The sequence below is a fragment of the Microtus pennsylvanicus genome, chromosome 3, assembly GCF_037038515.1.
Source record: "Microtus pennsylvanicus isolate mMicPen1 chromosome 3, mMicPen1.hap1, whole genome shotgun sequence".
NCBI classification, from domain to species: domain Eukaryota; kingdom Metazoa; phylum Chordata; class Mammalia; order Rodentia; family Cricetidae; genus Microtus; species Microtus pennsylvanicus.
In genome coordinates, this window is record NC_134581.1 from 121595464 (window position 1) to 121607561 (window position 12098).

At 43.5% G+C, this 12098-nt stretch overlaps 1 protein-coding gene across 4 annotated transcripts in view; it reads left to right on the top strand.

The window, feature by feature from the left end:
• Window positions 1-12098, top strand: part of Asph (aspartate beta-hydroxylase) — a 164911-nt gene that overhangs the window by 126560 nt on the left and 26253 nt on the right. For all 4 annotated transcript variants that reach the window (XM_075966995.1, XM_075966998.1, XM_075966996.1 and 1 more), the window contains 3 exons: window positions 369-467; window positions 3148-3237; window positions 8239-8376. In XM_075966995.1, coding sequence (XP_075823110.1) covers window positions 369-467; window positions 3148-3237; window positions 8239-8376 — 327 coding nt within the window. The remainder of the gene's footprint in view (window positions 1-368; window positions 468-3147; window positions 3238-8238; window positions 8377-12098) is intronic.

A 12098-nucleotide genomic window follows, 5' to 3' on the forward strand; every position in this document is an offset into this window, starting at 1 on the left:
ATGTGCAATTGCCCTCCAGGTTCTCTTTAAGCACAAAAGTTCGGTGATTTTCTCTATTCGTTGAAAAACTTTGATGCCATCAGTTGGCAGACGTTTTTCTGATTGCAGAGTTAAAACCACACTTCAGCAGTTACTACCTTCTCCTTCACCACTGTATTCAGGGAGTAATTGCAAAAGCATTTTGCATTGAGAACAGTGGGTTTGTTTTGTTTAATGATAGCAATGAGACAAAGTGCTACCACCGAGTGTTTGAAGCTGTAACATCATCACCCATTCCAAGTACAGCGAAACTAATTAGGATTTGTTTTGATGCTCACTTGTACAGTTTCTTCTCTGTCACAACAGCTCTTTGCTTTCCTTGACTTCAGGTTCTGAACGTGACACCCAATGACGGCTTTGCTAAAGTGCACTACGGCTTCATCCTGAAGGCACAGAACAAGATAGCAGAGAGTATTCCCTACTTAAAGGTACCTGCCGTGGTCTCCTTCCGGCTGCTCACTTCATGGACTCATTTGAGGCCCCTTCCCCATTGGTTATGGCTTCTAATTGATTGGCATGCATGGTGGAGGCTTCCTGGCATCGGAATGGATGCTTCATAGACAGTAGGCTCCTACACCCTGACTGAATGTCGGGAAAAATCACCCACCGCATAGACAGTAGGCACCTACACCCTGACTGAATGTCCGGAAGAGTCACCCACCATGAGATGTGCTTTGTTTGACGTCACTGTTGCCAAAATTCCCAACAGAATCGGTTTAAGTTTTCTTTAGGCTCTTAGTTTCTGGAAGTTGCTCTGGGTCATCGCGGGGATGGCATGACAGAGCTTGTGGTGGCAGAAAGTGGTGACAGTAGCTTGTTCATGTTGTAGTCTCTGACCACTCATCAAAGAACAGGAGTGGCAGGTAGAAGCCAAATGACCTCCAAGACCTACCCCTGGTGACCTGCTCCTCCAGCAAGGTTGTGCAAGCCCCCAAAGCAGTGCTGCATGCTGGAGGCCAAAGCACAGGGACCCACAGGAGAGGATCCTGACTTCACCACTAATAACATGAGCAGACACTGTTGGGAAAAGAGCTTAGGAAGAAATTCCTAACACCAAAGCCATTATAACATGGTTTTCATTTTAATTAACATTCACAATTTTCTCCAGCAACATTTACATGTTACATAGCACACGTTGGTCACCCATTCCTCCATAGCATAGTTTTTACTTATTGGAGAGAAGTAGACAGAATTCATTGATAGTCTCTTAAAATATAGACAGTGTGCCAAGGGCTTTCTTCACAAGTTAAGGAAGGGTCTGCTCTACAGAGCTCCAGCTGCCTCATAGCAGGTAGATAGGTTTGAAGGCCAAAGCTTGGCTAATGGCTCAAAACCCTAAAATATAATTGTTGCTTTTCTACCGTATTAAACCGAGGCTTGGACGGTTTACCAGAATCACACTTGGTCTTGGTCAGGGCTGTCGAACAAAATCCTTGCTGTATGAGAAATATCACTTCTGTGCGTTACTCTTTCCTGCTGCTCTCGACCACTGAACAGCGCAGATGTGGCTACCGCGACCGAGGAAGAGAATTCAAACCTGTTTAATTTGCTTTTGTTTGGGTAGCGGCAGTGTGGAGGCTAAGAGTAAGCTCTGCTACAGAGAAGAGCTGCAGTTTACAGGAGCTCATGAGCACTCCCCACCCCAATTACAGAAGCGGGGTGGCTGGCTTCAGTGGCTGCGTCAAACGGTTCTCATTGCTGCAACTTGAGAGTTCCCACGTTGTGTGCAGTCACACAGGCGTCTAGATTCCTCTTTGCTCCACAACCCTGGGGCATAGAGCTGAGCAGGGGTGCCCTCTGGTTGGCATGTATTCTCATCTGTCCTGGCTATCATTGGACAGCATAGATCTTTCATTCTTCCCAGGGCCATGTGGGCATGCGCATTGGGCTGATTTAAGGTGCCCTCATGTCTCCTTCCACTCTGGAGGCCTGATAGTGTTCTCCTAGCTACATAGGTGGGAACACAAGAGCTGGGGCAGGTATTTAACAAACAAGGATGCTCCATGCCAGAAGTCAGTTGATTGTGTTAGATGCTATTTTCCAACACTGTGCAAATAACATTTCTTCTGGGAGAAGATAACGACCTTTTAAATATGTGTAGGTAGTTTTATTATTATTTTTTAAGCATGGGTATGTGGAGCAGGTGCATCCACAGCACACAGCATGCTATACACGGAGGACAGAAGACACCTTTCAGGAACTGGCTTTCCCCTTGCAGCATGTGAGCCCTGAAACTCAAGCTCAGGCCATTAGACTTAGCAGCAAGTCCCCTCACCCACTGAGCCATATCACCAACCCTAAGAGAATGGGCCTTATAAGGGGAGACCTCAAAGATACAAATTTTCAGAAAAGAAGTCCTTGCTATTAACCTATTTCAGACTTTTGTTGATTTTTTTTTTGCTTTTCTTTATTCATTCTCTTAGTATTTTCTCGCTCTCTTTTTTTAAAACAAAAATCTCCATCCCAGTGCCTGTGTGAAAAGTGGGAAGAAATAGCAAAACATTCCATAATAGAAACTGTTCAGTAAAAAAATGACATGTGTCAAACTTCCTGTTGGCTTGAATCCTGTAAATTTAATAAGAAGTTTCATTAACTACCCATAACACATTTGTCCAGGGCAGGAAGAAGTACCACGTACACTCTGGCTGCCGTCACTTGAAACTGGAGCAGTGAAGTGTCTGGGTTCAGGGATGCAGACTCTAGGTGGTGTGTGGTCAGGCTTGTAGAGCAAAACAAATGAAAATCCGCCGGCAGGGAAGTCATCTGCAACAGTGAACTATGATTGTTCCCACGGCAGAAGCACACAAGCACGTGCTAATGTATGGACAGGTTCACTCTTAGTCAATGGTAGCACACAAGTGCGTGCTAATGTATGGACCATCCACAGTCAATGGTAGCTGCATTGTGAAATTTACATTGCTAGTCTCATTTTCATACTCTGAAATGTGGACCAGCCTCACAGTCACTTTTAATAAGGAGATATAATTTACCAGATTTTAGGTTTTCCTAAAAGATGTTGTAGTTCATACCTGAGGAAAATCTATACCAAACAAGGCATGAGACCTTAAATGTCACTTTTCATAGATGGTAATAATGACTTTTTTCCAGGAAGGAATTGAATCTGGGGATCCTGGCACGGACGATGGCCGGTTTTACTTCCACTTGGGGGATGCCATGCAGAGGGTCGGGAACAAAGAGGTACTGCTGACTGGGTTTATGATTTTATTCCAGTAGATAATGGAGTGAGGAGGGGTTATTGCTTCTAGGAACAAATTAGAGCTTTACTAACACTTTTAGCAAAAATTATTAAAGCAGAATTCTTATAAGGTCTTCGTAATTTGGAATTTATAGTTTGTTTGTTTCCCAAGGTATCAAATATGTAATCTGAAAAGTTCCTCTTTTGGTGTGTGTGAGTCAGGGTGTGTGTCTGAATGTATCTGTGTGTGTAGGAACAAGCTAAGTGCTGCCTTGGAAAAATACCTTTAAAATTAAGACAGAGGTCTCTAAAGGTGTTCTAATTTTTAAAAAATTTACAGAGATTAATTTTTATTTTGTACTTTCTGTAGCAGTTATTTTAGAACTATTTGACTCACCCCTAAGCACTGTGGTCTTCATGGTTAGCTATGTAATTGTCATATTAAATTAAGGCTGAACTTTTGCAGCTAGGATAATGACAGGTACCAAAACACACGCACACACACATGCACACACACATGCACGCACACACGCGCACAGACATGCATGCACACACACACACATGCACACACACGCGCACACACACACATGCACACACACGTGCGCACACACACGCGCACAGACATGCATGCACACACACGCGCGCACACACACGCGCACAGACATGCATGCACACACACACACACATTATCACTAGCCCAATTGGCACATTATCTTTGTGATTAATTTTTTCCTGAGTACAGTTGTCAGCTTGTATAAACATGGTGTTAGTTGCGAAATCATGTACCATGACTTTCTAGCCTTGTCCCACTCCACTGTGACTTACGTGCTGATGATGAGAACCACCTCTCCCATCCTATACTGTAGGAACTTTACCTCAGCTGTCTCCAGAGTCTGGAGAGAAAAGGACAAATGAGAGAGTGGCTCTTTGTGACCTTGTCTTCCCTATGTGACATCTAAGGACAACACAGCTTCAGAATTTTAAATTTAATAAGAATACAAGACCCTCTGGTCAGCCACTTGTTTTTGCTCAGAAGCAAGGGTGGCTGTGGCTGTGCTGTCTCCTGCAAGAGACACGAGTGAATTCAGAGCAGTAGAGGCTTGGATGATTGGCGTTATCTCCAGTCTCCATTTCTGTTCACATGTACTTTCCCCCTCTAACCTGCCAACCATCCGACTGAAATAGACTAAGACACTTAGAAGTGAAGAGAAAGATGGGGAAAGACGTCGCTGATGGGTCGTCATTATTTTGTTCCTTCGGTTTTTGATGTAAAAAGTACCCTCCTTTGGGTGAGAAGGCTAAGAAAGTACCTGCCACCGTATCTAGTCTCATTCTCCAGGAGCAAATTCGCACATCTCCTGCCAATCTGAGGGCACTCCCTGGAATGACACAGCGAGGTCCCACGCTCCTCTGAGCTGTTTTCCTCCTAAATTCTGTCTCTGGTTCCTTTATGGCCAACTTCTGAATCAAAATTGAGGTCAGCCTTGGCTCCTCCCTCTTTTCATCCCATCCTGAGGGCCACTTCTGAGGAACAGGCTTTCTGGACTCTTTGGTGGCCCTGCTTTGTTCAAAGGGTGTGAATTCCAGTCTCCCATCAGCCCACCTTGTCACAATCTGCCTGTTACTTCTTACATTAGTTCCATTTCCTACATGGCCACGTTATTCTGAAAATATCTGGGATTCAAAATAAAACAAAGCCCAATTTCCATGCAATGCCATTTACAGATCCACACAGTCAAGTTGCAATCCAGTGTTCTCACCCGTACCTGTCTCCCCTTCCCAGTACAGATGCTCCAGACAGACCAGCTCAAGCCTTCTCACCCGTACCTGTCTCCCCTTCCCAGTACAGATGCTCCAGACAGACCACTCAGGGTAGAGCCATCACACAGACTTCTGAAGGGGAATGTTTTTCTCTGTGTGTGTGTGCACGGGGGCGGGGGGGGGGGGGGTGCCTGCCTGCCGTCTGTCTGTCTGTGTGAAGAACACATAGCAATAACTTGACAAAAATAGGAACAGCATTGATGTAGACTGCATTTAAGAAGGTAGCCTGAGTCTGGAGGTGTAGCTCAGTTACTAAACTGCTAGCCTCCTGTTTTGGTCCCCAGCACCACGGGAAGTGGGTGGTGATGCATCCTATAATACCAGAACTCAGGAAGTAGAGGCGGGAAGATCAGAAATTCAAAGTCATCTTTGGCTACACAGCAAGTCTGAGATCAACCTGGGCTGTGTGGCCCTGTTTGAAAAAGAACAAGAAAGTAAAACAAAAACCAAGCAAAGTAGCTGTCAATCTTACAGTTCTTTATTATGTTCCAAAACTTGATAAACAAGGACAGAAGTAGAGGTCATTTACATAGGTTTCTTACTTGACTGAATTTTCTACGAATTTTTATGCTTTGTATTTTTTAATCTAGCCTAATTTGTTGAGTCCATTCTGTCATGGATCGATAGAAGCAATTTTTAAATTTCTGATTTATCATGGGCTTTCATTTCTGATAAAGGGGAAATGCTATCGGAATGCAGACTCAAGGCTCTTGTTCAGTTTGTAGTGGATGCTGTGAGCATTAGAACAGGTCACATGGTAGTGTGAACAGGACCTGTAAGAGCTGCATTAGCCCAGGCATCCAGTGCAGGGCAGCCTCACGCCTAAGACCCTGCAGGCTGCAGTGTGAGCCACACCGCCTGCTGTCTGGGTTGTCCTATAATACTTCTTCTCTGCGCGAAACCATCAATATGCCTAGTCCTTCGAATGATTTACTGATGTTTGAAAAATTAAGGAACTACAAGATTTTTTTAAATTCCTATATGTTAATTAATAGTGTTTAATTCAACATTGAAGGCTTAGGAAATAAAGTCCTAAATTCAAATTGGCTGAAGCAATAATGATCAAATTAATTTGAAAGATGAGCGCTAGAGTGCTATTTTCTTTTTCTTTCTTTCTCTTTTCTGTTTTCTTTTTTGCCTGACATCAGTTAGCCATTTTAACTTTCTGTGCTTCAAAGAACTCTGGGCCCAAGTTACATGTGTCTCAAGGAAAATATATAAGAAGTATTAGCGTGTGTACTACTTGAGATTTTAATGAGAAAGATAATTAAATAAGATTCTTTTTGGTGGTTTTAAAAAGTGGTACAAGGAAAGAGTATGTTTAACTTGAGAGAAGACTTGTCTTCTGGTTTCAGGAACAGAGCCATTATAACCCTCAGCTGCAGCGTTTGTAAGATGGAGATGCCGGGGGCTGTGAGAAGGACCTGATGAGGTCACGTGTGTGAAAGGCAAATAATGGAGTGTTGTAGGACACGGGAGGGCCATTGAGCCCACCTTTTACAGTGCTAAGCAAGAAAATCCCGAAACATGATTATTAAACACTTTCAAAAGTTAATAGTTTATACACTAAAATATGATATTGCTTACTTTCAATTTTTTTTCATATAATAAAATCAAAAAAAGCAAAGAGTTTTGCTGGGCGGTGGTGGCACACTCCTTTAATCCCAGCACTCAGGAGGCAGAGGCAGGCAGATCTCTGTGAGTTCGGGACCAGCCTGGTCTACAAGAGCTAGTTCCAGGACAGGCTCCAAAAGCTACAGAGAAACCCTGTCTCGAAAAAAAAAAAAAAAAAGCAAAGAGTTTTAAAGTTTAAATTGTTATATTTGGAATTTTACAAAGAAGATATTTAAGTTAACACTAAATGCTTCTTTTTATTGATCAAAGCTTGTATATTTAACCAGGTATGAGAATCCCACATGTCTATAATCTCAGCATTCAGGAAGCTAAGGCAGGAGGATTCCAGGTTTGAGGCTACTTTGGCCTATGTGAAGAGACACTGTATATGAGATGGGAGGGAGGGGTTAGACATTTTTTAAAAATCAGTTCTCAAAAGAGCAGTCCTTAGACCAGACATAGAAAATGGCAGAGATGTTATTCAGTGTGCCCTACAAACTCCTCTCTAACGACAATGGGCACGTGGAGCAGGCAGCCTGGGCGAGGGCCACTTGAGGCCATATGGCAGGGCCTCATTTGGACCAGCCATGTGGAGCAAGTGCTCTGCTGCCAGCTGTCCCTGAAAAAGCTAGTCTTCGATGCCAGCAGCATACAAGAGCCAACCTGAAGCCATGAGTGCTGTCCCCTATTGCAGAAAGCGCAGTACACTATGAACAAAAGTTTCCTATTAGAACGTCTGATATGAGCTACCATACGAGTTATTGCCAACTCAGAATAATATTTCCTTATTCTCTATTCTGTCAGCACAGGACAGCAAAGAAAGTTACTATGAAAAGGAATTACTTTTGATTTTAGTAGTCCAGTTCAGTGACTAGCAAATGTATCTGAAATGGTCTAAATCATAATCCACCCCCTTTTCAGGAAAATATAAAAATAGGACTTACAGAATGAAAGCTAAATACAAACGTGCCCTCCTTTGGCATCTGAAGTTATGTGTCTACTCAACAAATGAGCCCTAAGCTGGCTTAGATGTGTGGAGACCAGAATAGGTGGGGGCATGGATCCAGATCCACAGAGCTGACAGCCTGAGAGAGGAAATTAAGTGCCAGGCTTCCCTTATCCCAACAGCTCATAGGCGCTCAGTTAAACCACAGAATTCTCACCCATCTCAGCAGGTTAGATCTTTATTTAATCATCTCAAAGTACAGATATCTCCGAATTCAGTTTTGTCGGGTGTGAAATCAGGCTGCATTCAGTAGAAACCATACTACAAATTTTGGCTTTTGAGCTCTTCCCAGGGCAGATATATATATCACTATGTTGTCTGTGATGCTGAATAGTGGTGGTGAGCTATGGCTGTCAGTCATACATCATGGATTGGAGTAAGGGGCCATCTGCAGGAGCTGTGGGTTAGAGGGAAGAAGGTTTCCACTGTAGAGTACTTATAGGTCTGCAGCATGGACCCCACCACAGCTCAAGAAGCCTCTGTTATTTACGTTACTTCCTTTCATTTGGTAACAACGTTTCCTCTGAGGGAGCAGTGTGAAGCAACCTTTCTGTTCTTTCAGGCATATAAGTGGTATGAGCTTGGGCACAAGAGAGGACATTTCGCCTCCGTGTGGCAGCGGTCCCTCTACAATGTGAATGGCCTAAAGGCTCAGCCGTGGTGGACGCCCAGAGAGACTGGCTACACGGAACTGGTGAAGGTGAGTGTTAGCTTCCAGAGTAGCCCACCCAACTTACTTCTTGCCGAAACCACAGGGTATGGAAGGAATGTTATGCAAAAGGTATTTCCTTTCTTTCCTTTGTTTTTTGTTTTGTTTTCTTTGTTTTTCAAGACGGGGTTTCTCTGCGTAACAGTGCTGGTTGCCCCAGAATTTGCTTTATAGACCAGGCTGGCCTTGAACTCACAGAGATCCACCTGCCCCTACCTCCCTAGTGCTGGAGGCATGTGCAAACATTCCTTTATTTTATTTTATTGATGATATTTTATTTCTAGTAAGGAATCCTCTTCTACCTGAAGCTTCACAAGCCAGGCCTCCATCTTCTGTCCCTCTCAGCATTTCTATCTTTCAAGCACCCAATGCCAACTCCGTAAACTCTGAAAACATGGAGACCTTTTCTAACCCAAAGTTTCAAAATCTCTTCCCAGCCCTTTCCAAAGCACCACTGTTGGCTTTATCACAGCAGTACCCAAGGTCCTTGGAATCAACCTCTGTCCTAGTCAGCTCTTTTGCTGCTGTAGAGAAACACCTGACAAAACCAGCTTGGGAGGGAAGGGTTGTTTGAGCTCTTAGGTTACAGTCCATCACAGGAAGTCAGGGCAGGAGCGCAAGCAGGATCCAAGAGGTAGGAGATGAAGCAGAGGCCATGGAGGAGTGCTGCTTATTGGGTTGGGTTGCTCGGCATGGCCTGCTCAAGCCACTTTATTACACATCCAAGGACTACCTGCCCAGGAGTGGGTGGCACTGCCCACAGTGGTCTGGATCATCCTCCATAAATCATTAATAATAATATTAATAATAAATCCTCCCATCTATATGCCCAAGCGCCAGTCTGATGAAGGCAGTGCTTCCATTAGGGACCCCACTTTCCAGGTGACTTCAACAACTAAATAGCCATAAAGCATGGAAATGTTTTACATTAGTAGATCAAATCTAAACTTAAAGATTACGTGTGATTTTTGGTAGAGATTCGTGAGCTTATGTTGTTTTAAGTTAAATGTATTCGTATGCACATTAAGAAAATGGGACTCAGTATTGATTTACTAACAGTCTCTACATATTGTTTTATTTTTCTTGTTCTTATTCTTGTTCTTGTTTTTTTTTTTTTTTTTTTTTTTTGGTTTTTCAAGACAGGGTTTCTCTGTAGCTTTGGTGCCCGTCCTGGAACTAGCTCTTGTAGACCAGGCTGGCCTCGAACTCCCAGAGATCCGCCTGCCTCTGCCTCCCGAGTGTTTTATTTTTCAACTGGGGAAAAAATGTATGTTATTGGTCAGATGGGCTGCCATGTTTCGGCCTCTTCAGTTTGTAGGATATTTTCTGGTTTCCCAATAAGGAACGATCTTCTGTGTGAGGACAAGAGCGAGAAACAGCGCCAAGTGTAGATAGAGCCCGGATGTTGGACTTGGCAAAGCTCCGAGTACTTTCCTTCTTCCCTTTACCTGTATAGTTGGAATTCGTCACGTTTTTGGATGAGGAACATGTAGAGTACAAGATCCTTAAGATTTATTATACTTTAATGATGAATTTGTTTGGGGGGAAGACCTGCAATATTCTCTCACTGTGCTTAAGAAACAGGCCTTGTTTGATGGTTCACATTCATATCAGCACATGCGTACGACATGCGCATGCGCACCCGTCATAAAGTCAGCTCTTCCCCCGCTCAGGCTCTATGGCTTTGTAGATCAGAACACAGTCTGGCAGTGATGTTTGCAGACTCTTAAGAGGCCCGCATCCTAGCAGAAAGAGTACAAGAACGCTTTGACGCATCTACAGCTCTTAGTGTAGTCCGTCGTGTGAGTTTTCTTCCTAAGATTCCATCTCTTCTCAGACCCACACTGGGCTCTGATATTTTCCTGCCTCATCCACATCTCCTGGACTCTGTGGAAGCTGGGCTACCTGCTGTCACTTTCAGGATGCTTCCAAATTTAAGCAATAGAAACGAAACCCCAAGATTGCTTCAGCAGCATGGAGCCTGATTGATTCTCTTATCCTGATCTTGGAAGCCTGTTCTCCAAATAGATGTCATAGGTGGACAGACAGTCAGGAATAAGGTTTCTTGGCCTTACACTTCCTCCTTAGTGAGCTCTGTGGTCGCTGTGTGATAGCCACTAGCACCACTAGGAGCTGGAAAGGGTTAAAGGTCGTTGGGCCATTGGGCCACCACACAAACACTAGAGATTTCCAGGCCGACTCTTCCCTATTGGTAAGCACATGTCAGAAGGGTATAAGGAGTTACAAGGAGCCTGAGACACTAGGTAGCTGCCTACAGGCTTCAGGAGAGAGGGTAGGCCTCCACCAAGGCAGAACAGTGGCTGGTGTCCTTTCTGTTTCTCTGGACTGAGTAGCTTCCCTGGGGGTGGGGGGTGGGGGGTAGATGCAGGTGGTATTGGGAAGGCAGCCTACACTGCTTGGTCTCTTTGCTGTCTCTGGGCATGCCTAGATTTCTTTCTTCGTTTTTTTTTTCCTTTCATGTTTGTCATTAAATTTTAAAGCTACCTTCACTTGTTTGGTTTATCTGCTATGAAAATGTTGACTCAAGTGTCATTATCCAAACAGACTTCTGACTTTGTGGTCCATATCCAATTACATTAACACATTCACTGTGAAAATTTGCATACCATGTAACAACCTAACCTCCTGGTTCCTGTGTCTTTCTAAGGATGGTTTTGGCCAGCGTCTTGGTCCATTTTGAATGTAATAACAAAATGCCACAAACAGAACTTCTTAGCAACAACACAGATTTAGTTTTCAAGACTTTTTGTTTCTAGGATTTCTAAGATGGCAATAGAGGTAGACAGTGTCTGGGAAGAGCTTGCTTTCAGGTTCACAGGTGGTGCCCCCTCACTGCGTCAGAGAAAAGCCAGCCTTCTGTCAGAGCTGTACTACAACTGGGGTGGAGCAAAAAAAATTAGATTTTTGTTTGTTTATTTGTTTTGTTGTTGTTGTTTTGATTTTTCCAAGACAAGGTTTTTCTGGGTAACAATTCTAGCTGTCCTGGAACTAGCTTTTGTAGACCAGGCTGGCCTCGAACTCACAGAGATCCATCAGCCTCTCTTTCCCAAGTGCTGGGATTAAAGGTGTGCACCACCACCACCTGGCCTAAACTAGATTATTTTAAATAAAGTTTTAACATCTACTAAGCTACATATATATATATATATATATATATATATATGAAAAAAGAAAAAAGACATTAATGAGTATTAGTGTGTATATGGAGAAATGGAAACTTTGAACGCTTCAGATAGGTGTTAGAAATTGTACCACTTTGGAAAACAGTGCTTGCTCGTAAAATAGTTGGACACAGAATGAGTGCATAAATCAGCAATTTCTGCAAAACCAGCGTCCTTCAAAGTGCAAACAACTAGACAATGTGGTAACCAGTTTATATACCCTGCAGCAGTTGCAAGTCATGGAGTCCTGAGATGCCTACAGCAACATGGATGAACCTAAAAAGTCATGCCAAGTGAAAGAGACACAGAAGTGTGTGTTATAGAATTGTATTCATATGAACTGCCCTGACTAGGCAAATCAGCAGGCACAGAAAATAGTGTTTTCCAAGGTCTGTATGGCTGGGAGAATTAGGATTGAGCGACCTCTAATGAGAAGCACTTACTTTTCCAACTGAAGATCGAAGAGTTGATGATTCCTCAACTCAGCATCTACTAAACCCTAATGTGAAGGACTGTTGAATAATCCGTTCA